Below are 23,980 nucleotides of genomic sequence, written 5' to 3'. Positions count from 1 at the left end.
AAGGAGTATAGTCATAGAGTTAATACACACCCGAACGTATAAGGAGACATCTTCATACGATTTGTTTGTTTTTAGGATCGGACAGTATACAAGACACAAAAAGGATCGTGCCGTTGTTCCAAGTGGATTACGACCGTAGCCTCTGTAAGCCCCTGGGCACAGTTACAAATTTTAAGAAACTATTTAAAATGGCCCAGCTGAGCTGCAATGACCTCGCGTCCCGGAGCCCTTCACCTATATACATGGAAGGAACATCTACACCAGAAATCCAGCATTACAGAATAGACATTCCACACCTACAAGTTCAAATACCTCAACAAAATGTCGATAACCGACAAAACGCACTCACTCTGTTCGAATTCACAACCGTATATCCTTTCGTCTATGGCAATAATAAATTTAAATGTTTCATTTGCTCGCAACCGTTTCTAGAAACAGCACTTCTACGACGTCATATGAACGACACACATACATATGCACCGATAAAACGTTTGGTAAACAATCGTAGGGAGAACGTCATCAAAGTAGATGTCAGCGAAATGAGTTGTAAATTATGTCACTTAAAACCTAAGGACTTGCAGGAGCTTAAAATACATTTAAAAGTTGAACATGACAAGTTAATTGAACCAGAATTAAAAGATAATATTATCCCATTCGTGCTAGAAGGTGATGAAGAAGGGTATAAGTGTGTGATGTGCGAATCAAAATTCATAAAAGTACGGACTCTAGTGATTCATATGAGTGTTCATTTTAATAACTACAGTTGTGAAATTTGTGGTTCCGCGTTCATGACGTTGCGTTTGTTAAAGAAACATTTAGAGGTTCACGAGAGTGGTAGTTTCCATTGTGACCGTTGCAGCAAAATTTTTAACACATCTTACAAACTGTCGCTGCATATAAGAGGGGTTCATCTTAAGCAGTATCCCCGGAGATGTCCGATGTGCCCGGAAAGATTTAACTCGAACTATAGACGTACGAAACATTTGCAAGACGTCCACAATCAATCGACTCGGGTACATAAATGCGAGACTTGTGGTCGTGGTTTTAATCTCAAATATCATTTAGTTTGTCATACGAGATCAGTGCACTTACAAGAGAGGAATCACCAGTGTAAAATCTGTCTGCAGAGGTTCTGCAACAAAGAGACGTTAAAGCGACACATGGTGATACATACAGGAGAAAAGAATTATAAATGTGAAATGTGCGGTGAAGCGTTTCTGCGTAGGAAAAATTTAAGAGATCATTTACGTGTACATGAAGTCCTTTAAACTAAATTTATATTTTCGATAAAAATATGAAGTACAATTATTTTGAGAACGTTATGAGTGTGGGGGGACACCGGTAGAGATAGACCTAAAAAGTGATGGATTGCGTAAAAGGTGACATGATCAAAATGGAGTGACTCAGATGACGTATGGTAGAGTTATGTTGAGGACAAAAACCTGTTGCGCCAACGGGAGTAGGATAAGGACGATGATGTTGGAATTCTTTACAGACTAAGCTACTCTGAAAGCTTTAAACCAGTTTTAATTACTTTTCAAACAATATCTATGGATGGCTATAGTCAACCGTGCGGTTTTTATAGACACGCCAGTTTCCTAGGCCTCTGTTCTCAATTACACTCGACTTCCCCTTTCTAACCAATTTGTACAGAGATGTGATGGGGAAGATATAGCAGGGAATGAGAAGCACAAGTAGGGGAAATATCTTCTTTCTGTACGCAACGCATCTGCAAATGTAGATGTCTAGGCAGCGGTCGCTTTGCTCTTTTGACGAATTCTGTCGTCTCATTGCTCGTTTGTCATATTATATTAAAAAAAAAAAATTAACTCTCATAATTACGGCAAATAATTGCGCTTTTAGTAGAAGAATTCTGACCTCACGCATTCCTCTATGAAATAGAAACTGAAATTGTTTTAGTTTGAACTGATAAACCTTTCAGTACTATTTTAAGTATGGTACAATGTAGAAATTAAGTTTTGAAAATGCAAACAGATCTCTCGTATGTTAATAATTTAGAGGTAATATTTTATATGACATTTTAATGTGAAATAAACTGAATTTGAAGCATTTAGTTATTTTTATTTCTAAAATTAAGGAAATCAATTTGGAATTACATATAAAAATACCTGTTCGTTCTTTTCTAGGAGTCATCCATGTTACAAACTCATCAATGATACTGAAAGATGAAGATGGATCGGATATTAAATTAACAATCCTTAAGGAACCTATATCTATTGATAATTTGATTATTGAAAACGAAGAAATAGATATGCCCCTTGATGAACATGAGAATAGTATTAAAACGCCTGAAAAAAACGAACAGCAAATTTTTAAACAAAAATCTTCAACATTAATATTCCTAAAGGAGCCAATCTCTATAAATAATATCGGGAATGGAACTCGAATATCATTGCGAAACCGAAAGTTAAGAACAAAAACAAGTACATCACGAAAGAAAAAAAATACAGAATCTCATATAAGGATACAAAATGCATTAACATTGTTTGAGTTTTCATATGTCTACCCGTTTATATACGCATACAATAAATTTAAATGTTATACATGCTCTGAAGAGTTTTTAGATTCAGAAATACTAAGAGAACATTCTCTATACAACCATAGTATTGAAGATATAACGCTGGAATTGAACAAGAAATTTTCAGACAATACTTTAAAAGTAGACGTCAAACAACCACAATGTAAACTTTGTGAAACTACCCTCTATAGTCTAGATAACTTGAAGGTTCATCTTAAAGAACATGGAAAAGATATAGACCCGTCATTCCAAGATAATATAATACCATTTAAATTAGGTGGTGATACATACGATTGTCAAATTTGCGGAGAAAGTTACCATTTATTTCGTCTACTAATTATCCACATGAGTAAACATTTCAACAACTACAGTTGTGAAATATGCGGAAATGTGTTCGTATCTAAAATACTACTACAAAGACATTTACAAGTACATAAAGGGGGTAGCTTTCCTTGCGATAAATGCAACAAAGTATTCACCAATTCAGCGAAAAGAATAAATCATATTAAATCGGTGCATTTAAAACAATCAGTAAGAACTTGTCCTTTCTGCCCTGAGAGATTTAACTCAAATTATGCACGAAATAAACATTTAAGAATCTTCCACGATCAAGCAACGAGACACAAATGCGATATATGTGGGAGACATTTCTATTTGAAGTACCAAATGGATCTACACAAGAGATCCGTACATATGCAGGAACGGAACGTGGAATGCGATGTCTGTCATTTCAGATTCTTCTCAAAGTCCATTCTGACGCGGCATATGATTACACACAGTAGTGAGCGAAATTTCAAATGCGATATTTGTGGACAAGCTTATGCTAGAAAAAAGAATCTTCTAGAACACGCGAGATCACATCTACTTCCGCCTACTTGTTCTGTATGCAGTCTTATTTTTAATGATCAGTCCAGCTTAATGGAACATATGAGTTCAAAACATAATGTCTAAATACTTGTCAGTAATTGTAAAAGATATATTCATTAAAAAACATACCTTATTTGAATTATACTTATAACTTCTTACGGCGATGGAAAACACCGTGATGCAACCTGCACATATCGGCGAAGAAATTCAAAGATATGTGTGAAGTCAACCAACCCGCAGTGGGCCAGCGTGGTTGACTATGGCCTAGTCGCCCTAACTTAGGGTAGGCACCGAGCCCCTCGGTGGGGACATATAGAGAGCTGGTGATGATTATAACTTCTACCGAATATACCATGGGGAGTGCTCTGAAGAATTGTTTGGAATGCCTACCGCCGAGTTCCGTCATTGGACGACTCGACAGACCGCCAGGCATTATCCAAACCATCTTGCTGTCTCGCAATCCACAACTATGCGGTTTTCTCGGAACTTTCTTCCTCGAATAGCCGCGTTCATGAAACGCGAAGACAGACGTCTTCGGCAGTATTTCCACTACGACTTCACGTCCATCAAAAAGCATATCACTTCAAAGGCCGGCAACGCATCTGTAGTTCCTCTGGTATTGCGGATATCCATGGGCGTCGTTGAACGTCTTGATGTTTTGCTCGTTTGCCCCTTCTCTTATTAAAAAAATATGTAATTAATCACCTAAAGGCATGCACAGAAAGCCCGGTTTAGTTAGAAGAGTTAATCATAATTTAAACAGCAAATACTTTAAGAGACAAACTTTTATCTTTCCCAGGGATAATGGCAAAGCAGCAAGGACCGAAGACGAGTATATGGCAAATGACAATATCGGAAAGGCAAAATGCGGCAACATTCCTAGAGTTCACTACTGCGAAGCCGTTCTTTTATCAGCAAGCTAATTTCAAATGTTTCTATTGCAATGAAGTATTCCCAGAGATAAACTCAGTGTTGCAACACACAAAGTTTCACGTAGCGCCTGATAGAAGTAATCTACTGAAACAATACCTTCGGAAAGGAAAAAGGGTTATAAAAGCTGACATATCGGAATTGAAATGTAAGATTTGCGAACAGAAGTATTCAGATTTGGACGAAATTAGAACACATCTTATAGTTGCACATAAAAAGGATTTCAACTCAGCGGGTAATGGACTTATGGCTTACAACTTGAGTGTTTTTAACGGACTTCTATCCTGTCACAAATGCAACAAGACTTTCAATTCATTTTTCCTCTTGAATCGGCATATGAATGTGCACATGACTGTTGTCTGTGAAACTTGTGGTCTCGGCTTCATGTCGCACCAACGATTATTCAACCATCGCATCGTACACCAAAACGGTGTCCACAAATGCGACAACTGTCAAGACGTATTCCCAACAAAATTGAAACTACGTTACCATATATTTAAGAAGCATGAAGTATCAAACACAAAGAAGATGAAGCCACTAAAGTGTCCACACTGTTTGGAAAGATTCTCGGAACACTATCGAAAGATGACGCATTTAAAGGACGTCCACGGTATCAGTTTTAAATTTGAATGTCAAATATGCAAAGCGGTATTTCCGATGCGTCGTGCATTGACAGAACACACAACGAAGCTGCATACACAGGAAATACAATGCAAAGTTTGCGGCAAATGTTTCGGGACACGATCTTTGTTGAAGATGCATGCACGCGGTCATACAGGAGAGAGGAACTTCTTCTGTACCATTTGTCAGAAGGCGTACATGCATGAGAGAACACTGAGACAGCATATGAGAGTCCACGGTCCTGTATGGAAGTTCCTATGTCCAGAGTGCGGGAGTGGTTTCCACAATCGCAATGATTACAATAAACATATGAAGCACTGGCATCCACAATATCAACAGAACAGCATAAAGAATGTTACCGCAATTGTCAATTAGTACAGTTAGATAGAACTTTAATGTAACATTTTTATTATGATTACTTGTTTCAATAACAAAAAATAAAAATTCTACCCACCTCGTAATTGTTTTCAAAACATTTAGAAATCTCTGACTTTTTTCCAATTCTCTCATAAACTTCTCTTTATACTTAGGTTGTCGAAATTAGCAAATGCGTGTTTTATTTAAGTAAATGTTTTCGTATTGACTTGATCACCGTTTTTATATGCACATTGCATTCAAATTAATAAAACAAAATTGGTATCTTGAATCAATTTATTAACTAAAATGGAAATATTAATAAAGTGACTATAAACGTTATCACCGAGGAATCAGAAGTAAATAGATAAAATTGTAAATGTTTCCTCCTCAGGAATCCAAACGGGCAGCAGGAAAAGTGAGATTACCGGCATCTGGGAATTGACGATATCAGAGCGTCAAAATGCAGCAACGCTCTTGGAAAACACGACAATCACACCTTTCGTCTACTGCCGATATTATTTTAAATGTTTCTTCTGTCAGAAGCAATATTCTGATATCAACAATCTTCTAGAACATACCATTACTCATAAAACGCCCGATAAAGCTACGATATTAAAAGAATTAATTCCCAAAGGCAAACGTACAGTCAAAGTTGATATAGCTAACCTCAAATGCAAAATATGCGAAGGAATATTCACAGATGTTAATAAAATACGGGAACATCTATCAGAACATAATGTTACTTTCACGCCTTCCGGTAACGGAGTTATAGCTTACAATTTGACACTCAAGAATGGACAATTCTCGTGTCACGTCTGCGATAAAATCTTTCAAACTTTCATCCTTTTAAATCGACATTTGAATGTTCATTTTTGTAACGCGGTCTGCGAAACTTGTGGTGCTGGGTTTTTAACTCATCAACGTCTTTTGCAGCACATAGAGATACATTCCCCAGGTGGATATCCTTGTACTAAATGCAATAAAGTGTACACAACAACATCTAATTTGAAATACCATATTGAGAAGAATCATCAAGGTGGAACTAAACTGCGTATGTTACGCTGTACACATTGCTCGGAGAGATTTACCGAACATTTTCGAAAGTTGAAACATCTAAAAGAAGTTCACGGGATAACGTTTTCATTCGAATGTGAGATATGCAAGTTAATATTTCCGACTCGTAGATCGTTAACGATGCATTCAAATAAATATCATACGTTAAAAACGCAATGCGAAGTGTGCAAGAAGAGTTTCAGTTGCGTAACAACGCTGAAGAAGCATATGGTGTCACATACAGGTGAAAGAAACTTTGTATGTGAAATCTGTAATAAAACTTATCGACACCAGAAGAGTCTCAAACAACACTCACAAGTTCATACACGAGATAAGTTTGTCTGTTCCGATTGCAGCAGCTGCTTTTCTAATAGAGACGATTTTAACAAACATATGAAAGATTGGCATCGTCCATGCTTGCTAGACTATAATGTTGGTTAAATAGTTCCCTGTGTCTACTTTTTTTTGCGTGAAATTGAATACGACAGGAGAAAGAACAGAGCGTCGTTTTGATTGTAAAATTAGAAGTGTATTTTTATTTTAATCTAGTCAGTAACGGTTAAAAGTGAATATTCATTAAGTAAACAGTGTTTTGACTCGTGATTTAAACGACTCAAGGTCGTGAAGTTAGTTTTAAAACAGCTAGAAGAGCGTAAGAAAAGTTGAGTATGTAAAATGATAGTGGCATTAGTAATGTAGAGGTTATGTCCAAGGTTACGATGATGTCAACGTTTAAAAATACTATTCTTCCGCAGACGCTGGCCGCGCTTTGCCAACTGGGATATGGCATATGACGGTAGCTGAAAGAAATAACGCAGCATCCTTGCTTCATTTAACAACTGCCAGGCCATTTACACACATGGGTGCCACATTAAAATGTTTCTACTGTAAAAAATATTGTTCTGAATTAACAGATTTACTCGAGCACATCTTAACACATTCAGTAGAAGACAAAGATGTGATCTTGAATAAGTATATTATGAACGGAAAGCGTATGGTTTTGGTAGATATATCGATATTAAAATGTAGACTCTGTTTGAAGAAATATCCCGATATTAATACTATAAAACGACATTTAGAAAATGATCATAATAAAACATTTCTTGTTGGTGAGAATGGTTTGACTGAATACAACTTGTCAATTAAAAATGGACTTTTAACCTGCCATATTTGTATGAATACCTACCACGAGTTTGTTCAACTAAAAAGTCATATGAACTCCCACACGGGGAGGGTAGTTTGCGAATCTTGTGGCGTTAGTTTTATAAACCAGTATTATCTATCAAGCCATATGGAAAAGCATATAAATAAAAAGCTATCGTGTAAATCGTGCGATAAAGTCTTTTCTAAATACGGTCAGTTGAAGTACCATACGTCAATAGTCCACAAAGGAGGGGGTAAAAGAAGAACATGCGAGCATTGTTCTGATAAATTTAAAGAACACCATACGAAGATGTTGCATTTAAAAATTGTTCATGGCATAGTAAAATCATTTTCTTGTAGTATTTGTAACGCTAACTTTGACACCCGACGAGCGTTAACTGAACACAAAACTAAATATCACACAGAGAAGTATAAGTGTGAAATATGCTCTAAGTGCTTTGAAATAGCGTCCAAATTGAAATATCACAAGCGTGTGCATACCGGTAGCAAGGAATTTGTTTGTGCATATTGCAATAATGGGTACATGTTAAAAGCGTCTCTAATAAAACATATGAAACGACTCCATAGTTTTTACTATTCTGTACCAAAGATTATATAACAATGAGAAGGGAACTTAAGTAAAAATTAACCAAGGAGAAGAAAATAAACTCTTTAAAAGTGTGACTGGTTAGCTACCAAATTAATTTAATTGATCTCATTTCTAATTTATCATTCTTAGCTTTGTATAATTGTATTGTAATGTATAATTACATAATAAAATATACTAAATAAAAATGATGAGTATTCGAAAAATGTTATTTTATTGTAAATCCATGACTCCTACGTAAATGATACATAAATACGAGTAATTACGATTATGAACATACGATAGAATATCAAAAACGACAATTCTTTCTAACCTTACTTTCTAGGGACAACAGAAAACAAGTTCATTTGAAAACAACACAATGTGTAAAACGCAAAATTGTGACTTACAATAGTCTACGCAGGAGCCATCGAAATGGTTTCTTGCTTTGCTGGAATCAGAAAACGATGACCATGTCAGGATCGATTAGACAAATTTGTAGGAAAGTTTTGATTTTTTTTTGTTTTTTAGTTTCCCTTTTTAAAACTAGAAGAATTTTAGCACTTGAATGATTTTTCTGTTTTTAGGGGCGAGATCAACAAGCAGGCACGAGGGTTCGGAAAAAAAGAAAGTAATTTTTTTCTACTCCATACCGCAGCGAAAAAATGCAGAACTTATATTGGACCATTCCACAGCGTATCCATTCAAAACCAGATATAATCAAGTACTATGCGCCTATTGCCATAAAAAGTTTGAAAGTCTTTTTGAATTAAGAGAACATAGTGATAAATATCATATTAATCCTGATAAAAAGAATGTATTCTACGGCCTGAGACATAATTTGATGAAAATAGATATCAGTAATCTGAAATGCAAGATTTGTACACAAACGTTGGAAAATGTAAATGATCTAATGATCCATTTCGCACAAAAACACAATTTACCAGTTAATTTAAAAGCCAGCTTTGGCGTCCTACCCTACAAGTTTGTTAACGACCATTGGATGTGCGTTACATGCGGTAAAACTTATTCTGAATTCATCGAGATCAAAAATCACATAACTACCCACTTCATGGATTACAATTGCGAGAAATGTGGAACTACCTTCATATCTTATCAAGCGTTGAGGGATCATCAGAGACAAGTGAAATGTTTTAAATCGGCTTACATTCCTCGGAACGGACGAGTGATGCAACCGAGAAGTAACGCAGAAATAATATTGCAGTGTTCAACAGCGTATCCCTTCAGGACTTGGATGAGTAATTTGTTTTGCATCTTCTGTCGAATTAAGACACGAAATCCTGTCTTCTTTCGGAATCACATGGCGACAGAGCATAAGACTTACGATGTTAAAAATGCATTTTATAAGAAATTAAAAAGAGGCTTTCTGAATGTTGATATAACTGATCTCAAATGTAAACTATGCTCGAAAGCTTTTGATAAATTAGACATTCTTGTAGATCATTTAAAGAATGAACATGAACAACCTATAAATTCTGATGCTGAGAACGGTCTACTCCCGTTTAAATTGGACGACGGATCCTCATGGAACTGTGCAATCTGTAACAATTACTCCATAAATTTCGATATTTTGAAGAAACACACTCAAAGTCACTTCGATAACTATGTTTGTGATACTTGCGGTGAAGGTTTTTTGACGGAATCTGAATTGATAGCTCACAATAAAATACCGCATGAGAACAAATATTCTTGTTCAAGATGTTCAGCTACTTTCTCAAATTTATTGGAAAGAAATGATCATTTAAAAACAAAACATACTTCTAAACGGTATGCATGTGTGTACTGCGAAGATAAGCCACGTTTCTCATCATGGGAGATGAGGAAGAAGCATCAATTAGTAGTTCATAATTTTGCAAGTGGTGGTGATAGCTTTTTGTGCACTTTTTGTGGGAAATCATTTAAGTCTCGGTCCGGAAAGTATAATCATATAACAAGGGTCCATCGAAATATAAGAAATTCTGTATTGGGTTTCACATGCTCCATTTGTACAATATCATACAGTAGTCAGCTGTTTCTAGACAAACATCTCGCTAGAAAACATAATGTCTAAATATTAATAATTCAAATATAACTAACTTAGATAACATATACTTAATTAAATAAATTTCTATAATATAGAAAATTGATTGTAATATGATATTTATTTCTAAACCATGAATCATTATACTTTGTTATGTATTGGACGTGATGAGTTTTTGAGGTTATATTTTATCACAGGTATGTACCGACAAGGATGTCTGATCCAGTAGGGCTGATCAAACTAAATTACGACAGCCTCCTCCTAGCGACACCCATGTGTTGTCATTCTTTCTTTCATATAGTTTTCAATATTTTCTGACAGAACTGCAATACCAGTACTCCTCTCACCGATTCATAAGCTTGTCTGATTGTACATTGTTCTATGAAATTTTGAAGCCAGATTTCGTCTATAACCAGACTGTAAACTCCTTTATTGTTACAGGAAATTATAATAATTGTAATGAAGATATAGAGGAATCATTTATTAAAGTGGAACAATTGGAAATTAATAATGAAGAAATGGAAAGAAATAACACCAATAATTGTGGTACGATTTAATTTGAATTTGTCTTGTTTAAGCGCTTAAAAAAGAATAATAAAGCTTCCAAATATCTTTTCAACCCTAATAATGGTAACCATGGTAAAGTAAAAAGTAAAAAAACACATTTGGTTATTTAAACTATGATTTCAACTTCCCAATTGTTTTCAGTACAGCCGAAGTTAGAAAAGAAAATATTAAGCGCCCGCAGCTACGCGACATTGATGAGGAAAGATACACTTAATATAATCTCCAACTCCACCGTCTGCGTGTTTCAATGGAACAGAAGTTGGTACAGATGTTATCTTTGCAAAGAAAGTTTTATTAATATAGACGAACTAAGACTGCATGCTGAAGTACACACGCTCAAGGAATTAAATGAAAAAATCATACGCCAACAGAATAGAATGGTTAAAGTTGATATAACTCAACTATTCTGCAAATTATGTGAGAAACAATTGAATAATTTGATTGAATTACGTCACCATCTAAAAAATCATAATATACAATTTAATTTGAACGACGATTTACTAATGCCGTTCAAAATCAACCGGCACCTTCAATGTCAATTATGTAATGAATCATTCGATTCCTTTCGTCCTCTTAACGTTCATATGAATAAACATTATAAAAAGCATATCTGTTCCATATGTGGGTCGACATACTCAAACTCTGTCCTTTTAACTCTACATAAAAGTAGGTCGCATCGAATATGGCGTTGTAAAAACTGTGATATAACATTCCCTACGAACGCTGAAAAACAACGCCACGATATATCTATCCATAAGAAAGAAATAGCAAAAAAATTTAGATTCCCTTGTAAATATTGTCAACAACGTTTCTCTCAAGAAAATATTCGAACGCAACATTTAGTTGACGCGCACGGCTTACCAAAGCCAGAGCATAAATGTCAAGTTTGCTCGAAAGTTTTTATAACGAGGAGTTTAAGAAATAATCATGTCAAAAATGTACACCAGAAGGAAAAGAATATTGAATGTGATATCTGCCATCGTTTATTCTATGCCAAGTCTGACGTCACGAGGCATAAAGTGACGCACACTAAAGAGAAGCAAGTTTTATGTGAGGCGTGTGACACGCTGTTTGCGACGAAGGATTCATTACGTAAACATGTTAAGAGAATACATACAAATGTGCCAATAAAATAATTAAAGAATACTGCTTTTTTATTTCATTGCTTGCACTGAATACAGCAATCCTCTCCACATCTGTGAAGACGTAAAATGTAAAATATATTGCTAAATATAAATGGGAAAGTGTAGATGGATGGACAAATACCAGCTAGAGTTTATAGCCTAAACTGCTGAACGGATCTTGATGAAATTTGGCATAAATATTTAGGAACACATAGGTTAGTTTTTTTAAAGTTAGTGTAAAAAAAACAATCTGCTGGTGACGCCCATGTCATTGAGAAGTGCAAATAACATTTCTCATTCCTTAATAGGAAAAAAGGCACGATTTTTTTCAAGTGTAATTAAATAAAATAAAAAATATGTGTAACGTTTTAATTCTATTTCTCTGTCTTTTTCTCCGTCTTATGTATATTCTTCCTCTCTTTCCTCTCCTTTTTATCTTCTCCTCTCTTCATGAACAGTTCGTACGGGATAGGCATCTGACCATATCTGTCAACGCCAGGGCCGGGCTGCAACTGCATGCGATGATCTGTACGCCGATGTATTGATTCCGCGGGACGAAACCGCACCGCCCCGTTGTGAAAATGAAGATCCCTTAAGAAAGTAATAATTTATTAACCTACCAAAGCGAAACAAACATAAGGAAACCTGATACAATAGAACCTCGATAACTCAAACCTCGGTAACTTAAAACCTTCTATAACTTAAAATATTTTCTGTTTCACTTGGACTTTAGCTTATCGAGGTTCTATTGTATTTAAAAACCGACACAGACCGACAGGCTTAAAACATGAAATAGCGCCATCTATTGACTGCAAATGAAAGCATAAAGATCTTGGCCAGAGGGAGCTACAATCACTTACATACACTCAAACTACGCAAAAAAATAATTCCTTTTTTCATATAGCATGATTTTTATATTCTTAGTTACGCTATAAATTAGATTAACCTGTGGCTGGGAAACTGGAAGGGAGCAAAGACTCTTTTCTCATAGCCTCTTTTGTATTCCAACCAGCGACATTGCAGATACTGGTTCCTTTCCAATGAGTAATGTTTGGTCAGAACGTAGTCGAATAAACCCTTCTCAAATGCTGGCACAGTTCTGTAGTTATTGCCGATAGCTCTTGCGATCTCTGTACGTCATACTTATTATAAATGCGAAAGTTTAGATGGATGTTTGTTAGTTTGTAACCTAAACTGCTGAACAGATCTCGATGACATTTGGTACAAATGTAGAGGATAGTCTGGTAGAACACATAGGCTACTATCTTTTTTTTAATTCTTTAGTTTCTCAAGTCTAAAACTTCCTTATTCGATTTTTCTTTTATTTTAATTCTAACCTTCAGTAACTGTCATATCCGGTTTATGTCTTACCGCCCTTTTACATTCCATTTCATCCTCGTCATTCTGTTTTGTGGTCATTTTTAATTATTGAAATATTTGTAAAAAAATCAATACATTAGGGAATTTAAAAATTGACAATTTAATCTGTCAAATGTCAATTATTGTTTTAACGTCTGTAATCACGCATCCAAAAGTTTTATTCACTGATCTCTACAAATGGACATGCTGTTTTGTGTATATTTGATTCTTGCCATTTTAATGATGTTTTTGGTTGGTCGTGCTAAAGTAATCGATCTAATAATAGATTTAACTGCTATTATCGATAATGTGCGTATAAGTCGAAACGTACCAAAAGGTTTTCAGCATCCTATCTATTTATACAGATCAGTGGTTTTATTATAAACAAATAAGAATGTAAATAAATTAGCGCATTACTTCTTTTTTAAATTAATGTATTATGTATTTAGCTTGTCCTCATTTTATTTAATTAGAAATTGCTTATTTTATTGTAAGGAAAATCAGTATAAATAAAACAAATAATTTTCAATAACAAAATATATTTTTATTTACATTACACAAATATAATCAGTAGATTCTTTACAAAAAATTATTGCCATATATTTTAAGAAATACTTTAAGATTACAAGGGGCATGATAACTGTTTTAATTAAAGATAAAAATTATACAAAAAAAACTATATTAAAAAAAAGTCCATTCCTACTTTTAGCAATTCAAGTTTTAAATTTCATTTAATAGCAATTTTTTAAAGTAAATATGTGTCTTTTATTTTTATAATGACGGCCATCTTGGATTTTTCATTTATACTATAAAGAGGAAAAATTTGAATTTTTGTAAATAATAATATAACTCAAAAACTACTGTACATAATTCAAAAATTCTTTCACCATAAAGCTACGTTATCGCTGAGTTTATTACACGTGGACGAAGCTAGCAACAGCTAGTGTTACATTTTGACAAACCCTCATCATAATCCACTTGCCCTTACCCCTTACGGAGGGTCGGCACAGTATGTGCTGCTCCATACATCTCTATCAGCCATATCTGAATACACTCCTTTCTTAACCATATCCTCTTTCACACAATCCATCCATACTTTCTTCGGTCTCATTTGACAAACCCTGACAGACAAAAATGTCTTCCACGAATCTTGTCATAACCATCTTGAATTTACAAACACAGAACAAAAAATGCATTTTCTTCAGTAGTCCGTATATAAAAATCATAAAACCTTACAACAGGGATTTAATTTAACTTACAAAATACGAGTCAATGAAAAAGCTAATAGTAGGAATTAGATTTTAATAAAAAAAACTCTAAAAATAACATAATATCATATTCCAGACATTTAAAAATATATAGACGAGGCAGTGACCAAAATTTCCACCGGTACTTTCTATGACAGGTACTGTCAGTTGTCAAGTTTACTGTCACCTCTATATTGACATGTTATAAAACATTTTACAAAATTGTAAGCTCCATTTCTTGTTATAAAAATAAAATAAACAGTGCCACAAAAATAAAATATTTAGTGTCACCGTTGGAAATTAATTTCGATGCAATTATAGTTTGTCTAAAAAAGATAGATTAGTTTGATAAATGACGCATATGAAGTATCGAAATCAATTTGTATGAAGGCAAATGTACTTAATAGACAGGTATCGTATTGACGAAACACGCAGCGAACAATTATGAACTATCGATATTCGGTTTAAATAATTATCAAACTCAACTAAAAATATTTTTTTTATTAACTAATTTAGAGGACAATTCTAGTATTGATTACAGTGTAGAGAATTTAACGATGACAGAAATGATAGCGAAATCCAATTCGATTACGTACGGCTGTAGTAGTAATAAACATTTATTTACTCTCATTATTTGTTATGGTAATTAATAATTTGAGAAACCAGTGTTTTTTTTTAATTCATAAGTTATAACTACAAATCTATCGATTCCAACTTGTATAAGAATAAAAATCGAATATCGATAAGATTCATGACTGATTACACAACCCATCCCTACTAAATTTGAAATGAATTGTCAAACTAATCTAAATTATTTAGACATACTATATTGTATGTAAATATCTCATGTGAAGTGTCAACTAAGCCTCCTCTATATATATTTTTAAACTCTTTCAAATTCTAACTAACTTATGGTTCGGAGTAACATTATCTGGGATAGTCTTATTCTGGATAAACTCTCTTTATCCATATTCTGGATGTTGACTTTTCATATGCCCTTTAAGGCTACAATTTTGTATGAAAGCTAGACCACAAACGTGACATCGATATCGTCTGTCGTTCGTATGTATCCGCATATGGTCTTTCAAAGTTTTCATACGAGGATAAGATTTCTCACACACCTAGGAATAGAAATAACACAGTTTTACATGATTTTACAGTAGTAAAACTGTTTAACATATGAAAACAGTTAATTAAATTCGCCAAAATAGCGAAACAATCAGTGTATAGACATTTCCAAATGCGTTGTTAACTTTAAACACACTAAAATGTTTCCCCGTCCTATGAATCCCCTCTTCTGTTAAATCCACTATCCCTTCCCATATTTTTAAACACGAGCGACCTAAATTCGCCTAAAAAGCGAAATGACTGCTGCCAAGACATCCGCAATCGCATGCGTTGCATATCCTTAATTGACAGATATAGATATTTCCCCTTCCTGTCTCCTTAGCCAAATCCACTTTCCCTTCCCGTCCTAAAGTCCTAAAAACTACAAAGCTAAGCTAAAAACTAACTCTTTCTTATAATAAAATGGGCATGAAAATCTGGAATTACTTCCACTTCACATTACTTTAACAGTAGTAGAACCCGCTTTAACATCTTCGCACTGCAGGGCTCGCCACCACCAATACCACGACCACACAGAAAACAGGCGTGAAGTGGAAGCAATTCCGCGTACAGTCTGATGAGTGTGATGCCGGTGGCCAATTTTAGTCCCTTTCCCTTTCCACCCTTTTCTTAAGTGGAAAGGAGGGGAAGGAAAAGTGGATTTGACGGTGGAGACGCATAGGAAGGGAAAATATCCTCTTTATGTGCGTCTCCTCCGACAGTGAAGGGTAGGCAGCGCTGCAATTGCGGATGTCTTTGTGCAGCGGTCGCTTTCCATTTCGGTGGATTCATGCCATTTGCGAGTTTGCCAACTCATATTATATTAAAAAAAAAAACATACTAAATAATAATATAAAACATACTAACTTTACACTTGAAGTTTCTCTCCCCGGTGTGAGTTGGCAAATGATTGTTGAGAGCAAACTTCGTGAAGAACTTGTGTCCGCAGTAACTACATTCATATCTACAAATATAAAAAAAATTAAATGAATGAATACGTATTTATTGCCACAAAGTAGGAATTACATAAACAGACTTATTCTAAAGAAAACACGTGACAAAAGGTAGCCAGCTTAGTATGCAGGAGGGACAAAGCCGTTCCTGCGCTGATTTTCAGCTGGTCCCTTCGCACTCAAGTTATATATAGCTTAATTAATAGGGTAACCGGCTGTACTAATTGCATACCTATACAGGAATAAAAATACACTTTTAAAAAGTAAAAAAATTCATCGAAATAGTAATCTATACATATAATAAAATTGGATTATCCGTTTGTAATATCAAAAGAAAAATTCCAGATTTCGGGAATATGATGTATTTGCGTTGCTGATAACAAAATTTGCATTTAATTTTTTTTGTCTGTCTGTCTGTCCGCAAGCCGCGTTTGTCCCAGGTAACCTCCGAAACGACTGAGCCGATTTTAACGGGACTTTCACTTAAGGGTAGCTGCCATAGACAGGCAATAATAGCCTATTTTTATCTTGATACTGCGTGGACGAAGTCGCGGGCAACAGCTAGTCTTACTAACATAAATGCTTGTTTAAGGATAAATCTCGATGAAATTTGTCATAGATGTAGAGGATAGTCTGGAACATATTATCTACTAACTTTTGTTTTTTTTTAATTCCAGGCGAAATCGCGGGCAAAAGCTCATCATCCACTTGCCCTTATCCCTTACGGAGGGTCGGCACAGTATGTGCTGCTCTTCCATACACCTCTAGCAGCCGTCATCTCTGAATACATTCCTTTCTTAAGCATATCTTCTTTCACACAATCCATACATACTTTCTTCGGTCTTCCTCTTCCTTTGTAGCCATCCACATTCAATCTCAACACTTTCTGGTTTATGTCCCCATCATTTCGTCGCATAACATGTCCATACCACGCTAACCAAAAGCTATTTATAATTATAATTTTCACCACTAACCTGAAGTCCCTCAGATGTTCTTTCCTCCTATGGGTTGTAAGTGTACGTCTCGCATCGAAGACTTTGTCACACAAATTACATGGAAAACTCAACGGCTCCTCCCCGTGCACTTCAACTAAATGCTTCAACTTCTGTTGATGGGTCATCAATCTCACATCACATTTGGGGCAGAAAACTCTAGCACGCTTCCTATGTACCCTGTCTATATGTATTTCCTTATTCTGGTCCGATTTGAAAACTTTCCCACATATCTCACATGGAAAATCACCAATTTCATGACGCAGTTGATGCATCCCCAACCTACCCTTATCAACAAACCCTAACCCACAAGTCTCACATACAAAATTATTATAATGTTGATTCATATGTTTGTTCAAAGCATGAAAATACGGAAAAACCATATCACATTTAGCACATTTCAACTCATCTTTAGACAGACGGAACGGCAACACAACATCTTTTATATCTAAATAGAATATTTTATTATGCACATCTGTTATATGCAATTTAAAATCATCTAAAGTATCGATTTTCACATCACATAATCTACAATCTATTCTTGTCATGTCTAATTTGACCATTATATTTCTGTGGTTGCAAACTTTGAATTTCCTCGGATGATGGACTTCCGCAGTATGTTGCCTTAAAAGTTGTGGATCATGAAAGAATTCACCACAATAATAACATAGTAAATTATTATGTCTACATTTGAACGGACAAACATATGAATTCTCCACTATTGTTAATATATTTGTCTCTATTTTATACGATGGGTCTCTTTCACGCATTAATTGCTGGACTTTAGACATTGGTAGTCCTGGAAAAGAATTTACATAACATTATTTACGGTTATACTAGCTTTCGCCCATAACTTCGTTTGCTTGGAATTAAAAACAAAAGAAAGTAAGCCTATGTATTCTTCCAGACTATCCTCTACTTTTATGCCAAATTTCATTGAGATCAGTTTAGCAATTTAAGTTACAAACCTCCATCCAAACATTTATAATACTAGTAAGATATTTTACGAAGATTTAGGTGGACATTAGAAGCTATCTCCTAAGACTCAACAGACCTTGATGATATTTGTCACAGATAAAACATAAACGGAAAGAACATAGACTACTTTTTCTTTTTTAAATCCCATGCGAATAGAATCGCGGGCGAAAGCTGGTAATAAAGCGTAAACACACACTACTTAGTTATTTAGATTTTTTAATTGGTTGTTTGTAAATAAGATAATTTTAGTATTTGGTCAATGTACACTCTTAAAGAGCATCGGTGGCTGGTTTTGAGCACTTCACTTGTAATCTACAGGCCTCGGATTCAAATACGAACAATGTGATTTTCGATTTATCTAGTTTCATATGTACATAACCCGACTTGTACAGTGAAGGAAAACATTGTGATGCCTGCACATATCGGCAAAGAAATTCAAAGATATGTGTAAAGTCAACCAGCAGTGCAGCATGGTTGACTAAGGCCTGGTCACCCCTTATTAGGCTCCCCCTCATTGAGGATGTATAATGAGCTGGTGATGATGATGAATATATTTTAAATATAAAAATGGTAGAGCCCACTTTAACATCTTCACATGAATGGGTTGGCTTGCCCAGTGTAAATACCACAACCACACAGAAGACAGGCGTCAAGTGGAAGGAATTCTATGTACAGTCTGATAACTGGTGCCAGAGCCTAATTTTAGTCCCTTTTTCTTTCCACCCTATTCTTAAGAGGATAAGATAGGAAGGAAAAGTGATTTTGACGGTGGAGGAGACACATAAGGGGAAATATTCTCTTTATGTCCGTCTCCTCCGTTTAAGGGTAGGCAACGCATCTGCAATTGCGGCTGTCTATGGGGTCGTTTAACTATTTCGGTGGTTTCAGGTGGCCGTTTGCTCGTTTGCCACCTCATAGTATAAAAATAAATAAAACATATACATACTTTTGTTGATCATCTTTACAGTTGGTACATCCTTTTGATCTAATTTCACTTTCTTTATATTGTCAATTGGTTGATTGTTTATTTCTGCTTTACTATTTATATCTTCAGATTTCCTCTTCAATAAAAGTGGTCTGTCATCATCTGATGATGCATAATTTAAGTGGTTATCTGTAATTATTAGAGATATCACCTTAGCATAGAACTTAGATTAACACAGCTTAAATATACAACAACTAGCTGTTCCCATGCGGCTTCGTCCACATGAAATTATGAAAATTTTATTTATTGTTTACATTTGTCAAATTATTAATAGCAACTGTCGAAATGATATGACATGATGACAAATTGTGACAACTTTGCTTCCTTGATGTTGGCAGCAACTTATGATCTCTTTCCCAAATAAGGGTTTTTGTCCAAAATATTTACCCCCCTAAGTTTAATGGCGTGAGAATATATAATATATAGCCTAAAGCATAACATAAGTGTAGGGCTTTTTATTAAAATGAGAATTATTCAAAAACATGCTGTAATTGCTGACATCTTAGGCAACAAAGAAGTATGTGTTTACGCTTTATTATAATAGTATAGATATTATATTTTTGTTATATCAATGCAGTGTAAAAGGTATAAAAATATTCAAATATCTTGTAAGGTCAGTCTATATTGATAAACAGATGGCAATAGATTAGCACACCATTTGTATTATAATTACAGTAGAACCTCATTAAGTTAAAGACCAAGGGAAATACAATATACTTTAAGTTATAGAGGTTTCAAGTTATTAAGAGTCTATGTTGTAGAGGTTTTGGGCTCTGATGGGAAGGGAACATATTATTTTTTGAAGTTATAGAGGTTTTTAAGTTACCGAGGTTTGAAGTATTTAGTAAGTTTAGTAAGTATTTATTTAGGTAAAGATTCTTATGTTAATACTGGCCACTGACAAGTCACCACAAAACAAATTAAAAAAGTAATAAAAATCCAATGATAGGCGTAAACCTAATGAGTGCAAGATATGATACAAAGCAAGTAACAATGTAAATGTGAGCTCTTGTAATAAATTGTATATATATTGAGTAAAAGAACAAATAAAGAAATTATAGAACAAAATCGTAATAGTTTACATTTATTCACTTGAAACAGTGTATTACACAATTTTAGATGTTGTACAATGAGGTCAATGTGCAGTGACCTTTAACTAACATAAAACATCATACTAATTGTAGTTAAATAATTGTAGTCTAAATGGCTGAATGGATCTCGATAAAATTTGACACAGAACACATAGGCTATTCACTTTTGTTTTTTGTTATTTCCACGCGGACGGAGTCGCGCGCATAAGCTAGTTTCTAAATAAATAATATTGATGGGTGAAATGCTATTTGTTTTAAGCGTTATTAGGTTAAATGTTCAGGAGAGCCATTTAAAGGTTTCATTTTTAGAAACACATAATAACAAATCCTGAAAATAATTTCATTTGAGAGACTTTTAGACTGGTTCTAGAATAAAATTACTATAATTCTGCTTACTTCATTATTTATTAACGATGCAGAAAAATTCGCTGATTGTGAATCTTATAATCATAAAAATATTATAAATGCATAAGTTACAATGTATCGGTGTTTGTTAGCGTTTGTAGCCCATACAGGTGAATGGATCTCCATGAAATTTGGCACAGGTTTAGAGCATAGTCTGGAAAAACACATAGGCTACTTTTTATCCTGGGAATAGTTACGGTTCCCGTGGGATTCATTAATTTAGTTTTTTAATGTTTACTCAACCATTCTGCAATGGTTCAACATATCTTATTGAAATTTTAAAATATATACCAGTTTTACCAAAATTTACTTACCATCAGCTGTATCAGCAGTATCACCAGTAGGGGATGTTGGTGAGCAAGGTTGGGGCTCATATACCTCTTCTTTCACCACCGTTACTTTAATCCCTGAATATGATTCACTCTCTGTAAAACATAGATATGTTAAAATAACTCAAACTTCATCCACATAAAATAATAATAGTTCAGTTTATTACGATCTTGTATTTGGTGTACTATTGAAGTATAAAAAGCAGGCAGTGGTACAAATTTGCTGAATTGTGACATCTAGTCTAGCCATAGACTTGTGCATGTTGCATTATCTATCTTTAATTAGTGGTAGTGCCTGCTTTAACATCTTAGCACGAATAGGCCGGCACGCCCCCAGTAATACCACGACCACACAGAAGACAGGCGTGAAATGGAAGCAATTCCGTGTTTCGTCTGATGAGTGTGGTGCCGGAGGCCTAATTTTAGTCCCTTTCTCTTTACCACCCTTTTCTTATAAGAAGAGGCTGGGAAGAGGAAGTGGATTTGACGGTAGAGGAGATGCATAGGAAGGGGAAATGTCCTCTTTATGTGCGTCTCCTCGTCCGTCGGATAAGGGTAGGCAACGCATCTGCAATTGCGGATGTCTATGGGCAGCGGTCAATTCGGACTGAGGTGACCGCTTGCTTGTTTGCCACCTTATGTTATTAAAAAAAAAAATAACAGAGGAGACACACAGAAAAAGAATATTACCTTTTTCATGTGTCTCCTCCACCAAATATGCTACTGTGGTTTCAATATATCATTCATATTGAGACAATGAGCAACTAAAGAAATAGGTTATTAGCAAGAGTTTGTCTTGTTGCAAGGAATAAAGCAATATTTCTGTAAGTGTAACACCACGAAGGGCACTAACTGTACAAAATATGAACATACTTTGAGGATCTTCAGACATCCGTATTTGTAGAAATGCCTCCTCACAACGTATTACTTGCTGCCTGAAGCTGTGTGCATCACGTAACCTCATCACACACGTCGCACAAACTAAACGCTCCGTTGGCTTGCCTTCTAAGTGAGATAGCTGAGGAGAAAAATTAATTAAAAACGCGGGATTTTTTTCTCATATTTGGTGCTTGTTTGTGTAAATCAACTGTTGCTCTAATTAAACACTTATAATAGTTAAACCAATATTTGAACGAAGAACTATCGAAAGATAAAACTCACCAAAAGGCCGAAGCAATCAACCATGATGTCGGAGTATACTTCTTTAACGCCCATGAAGTCATATTCCACATTCAAGACGCGGCATTTCTTCATGATGCCACAACATCGACACAAGCCTGGGTCGTAAATGGGACCCTTACCTTTTTTAACACTCATTTTATCGATTTGTAAATTATTCTATGATTCTATACATGATTAAGACTGCTCTGTTTATTTTATTATCGGTATAAATGCATGAAAATCAACAAATACGGTCAGGGTCACGGAAAATCACAGACAAAATAGAAATTTCATTTTGACGTAAATTATCATCAATGTTGCCAATGAGAATTTTTACCCAGCCAGAGCAAGCCGGGGGACGAATACATTGTGCAAAAGGCCGTATTTGTATGAAAAAAGATCGATGGTGAAACTTAGGTGTACTTAAAAAAAGAAAAAAAACACTTGCTAGATGTTTTTATCATCAGTGAATTGTATTGAAATTGTCCCTGTGTGTTATATAAAATCATACGATATTTTAAGCGTGAATAATTTATTTGAATTTTATTATTCTCGGTAGAAATCATTGCGGATCAATGATTAATTTTATTATTCATTCAAAAGCCATCTAGGTATAATTGTTTTTTTTTTTTACCTGAAAGCCGTAGAACACGGCAATTGCTGTAGCATTGGCAACACTGTTGATAGGATGTGACTATAGATATCATCTCTATATAGAGGAATTATCTTTTAAAAATTTTCTTCCTTCTAAATATGTCCGATCCAGGCGCTTTGAATGATGTTTTTGACCGCAATAGATAGTATTTAACATTGTTGACCGACTTCCCAAAAGAAGGAAGTACTCAATTGTCTGTATGTTTTCTATTTTTCTGTACCTACCAGTGGTGCGACTCAAGTATATGGCGACAAACGAAAAAGTGGCCACCAGAATTCGCCATAGTAGCGAAACGACCGCTGCTTAGACATCCGTATTTGCAGATGCCTACCTTAAGTCTGAGTCTCATCCCTTTTCGTTCCATCCCCAGCCCATTCCTCTTTGTCCCACCGTACTTTGTACGAAATAGGCCTTGTATCAGAAGAATCGAGTTGCTCCCACTTGACGCCCGTCTTGTGTGGTCTTGAGTACAAAAAATAAAACAGTATTCAGTAACCGACCATTTATTTTCTATATTACAGGGAGAAATAAAAATGCTTCCATTTCCGAAACATATTTGCTAGATACATTGATATAACATTGTCTTTTGCAAAAAAACTACGTGCAATATTATCTTCTTTGCACAAAGTTCGATATTGCTTGAAGACTTACAAAACCTCTACATTCCACTGGATAGCCGATAAGCGGTGGTATTTTGTGCCTATTTGTTTTCGTTATTTTTGCGCTTATAGTTGATGTTGGAAACTCAAAAAAGACAATTAAATGAGTACTAAGAGAGTAACATCAACACGCACAAGTCTGAATAAAACAACCTATCCAGGGAATATTAGGTCTTAGACTTGAATGTCATATACCATGTTTTATTCTGTTAATTATAGTGCGATAAACTT

At 35.0% G+C, this 23,980-nt stretch overlaps 5 protein-coding genes across 7 annotated transcripts in view; 3 read left to right on the top strand and 2 right to left on the bottom strand.

The window, feature by feature from the left end:
- The window catches only part of LOC106099984 (gastrula zinc finger protein XlCGF26.1-like), a 35,091-nt gene extending 28,179 nt beyond the window's left edge, over positions 1 to 6,912 (top strand). Inside the window, exon 5 of one of the 3 annotated variants that reach the window (XM_013278693.1) lies at positions 5,706 to 6,912. In XM_013278693.1, the coding sequence (XP_013134147.1) occupies positions 5,706 to 6,808 (1,103 nt within the window). In that variant the 3' untranslated portion in view covers positions 6,809 to 6,912. Of the gene's footprint in view, positions 1 to 2,147; positions 3,624 to 4,205; positions 5,647 to 5,705 lie in introns of those variants that run through there. The other 2 variants (XM_013278691.1, XM_013278689.1) reach the window with 2 other exon arrangements.
- A 210-nt stretch (positions 6,913 to 7,122) lies between these two features.
- On the top strand, positions 7,123 to 8,225 carry LOC106099989 (zinc finger protein 573). The gene has a single exon (XM_013278699.1). It carries the CDS (start codon positions 7,158 to 7,160, stop codon positions 8,127 to 8,129), a length of 972 nt encoding a protein of 323 aa, XP_013134153.1. The 5' UTR covers positions 7,123 to 7,157; the 3' UTR covers positions 8,130 to 8,225.
- On the top strand, positions 8,146 to 10,572 carry LOC106099986 (zinc finger protein 585A-like). Its single transcript, XM_013278696.1, has 2 exons — positions 8,146 to 8,594; positions 8,684 to 10,572. Exons 1-2 carry the CDS (start codon positions 8,564 to 8,566, stop codon positions 10,165 to 10,167), a joined length of 1,515 nt encoding a protein of 504 aa, XP_013134150.1. The 5' UTR covers positions 8,146 to 8,563; the 3' UTR covers positions 10,168 to 10,572.
- Positions 10,573 to 12,180: 1,608 nt separating this feature from the next.
- On the bottom strand, positions 12,181 to 13,334 carry LOC106100003. Its single transcript, XM_013278717.1, has 3 exons — positions 13,166 to 13,334; positions 12,775 to 12,958; positions 12,181 to 12,419 (listed from the first exon to the last, which is right to left on the bottom strand). Exons 1-3 carry the CDS (start codon positions 13,245 to 13,247, stop codon positions 12,203 to 12,205), a joined length of 483 nt encoding a protein of 160 aa, XP_013134171.1. The 5' UTR covers positions 13,248 to 13,334; the 3' UTR covers positions 12,181 to 12,202.
- A 1,926-nt stretch (positions 13,335 to 15,260) lies between these two features.
- LOC106100051 (zinc finger protein 25-like) lies at positions 15,261 to 22,724 on the bottom strand. The gene is made up of 7 exons (XM_013278788.1): positions 22,436 to 22,724; positions 22,148 to 22,292; positions 21,260 to 21,370; positions 19,411 to 19,578; positions 17,469 to 18,285; positions 16,409 to 16,505; positions 15,261 to 15,555 (listed from the first exon to the last, which is right to left on the bottom strand). The coding sequence occupies exons 1-7, from the start codon at positions 22,589 to 22,591 to the stop codon at positions 15,397 to 15,399; spliced, it is 1,653 nt and encodes a 550-aa protein (XP_013134242.1). The 5' UTR covers positions 22,592 to 22,724; the 3' UTR covers positions 15,261 to 15,396.
- Positions 22,725 to 23,980: the final 1,256 nt, after the last annotated feature.

Source organism: Papilio polytes, unplaced genomic scaffold (genome assembly GCF_000836215.1).
Source record: "Papilio polytes unplaced genomic scaffold, Ppol_1.0 DF824080.1, whole genome shotgun sequence".
Taxonomy (NCBI): Eukaryota; Metazoa; Arthropoda; class Insecta; order Lepidoptera; family Papilionidae; genus Papilio; species Papilio polytes.
The sequence above is the reverse complement of the archived record's forward strand: the minus strand, read 5'-3'. Positions and strand labels throughout refer to the sequence as shown.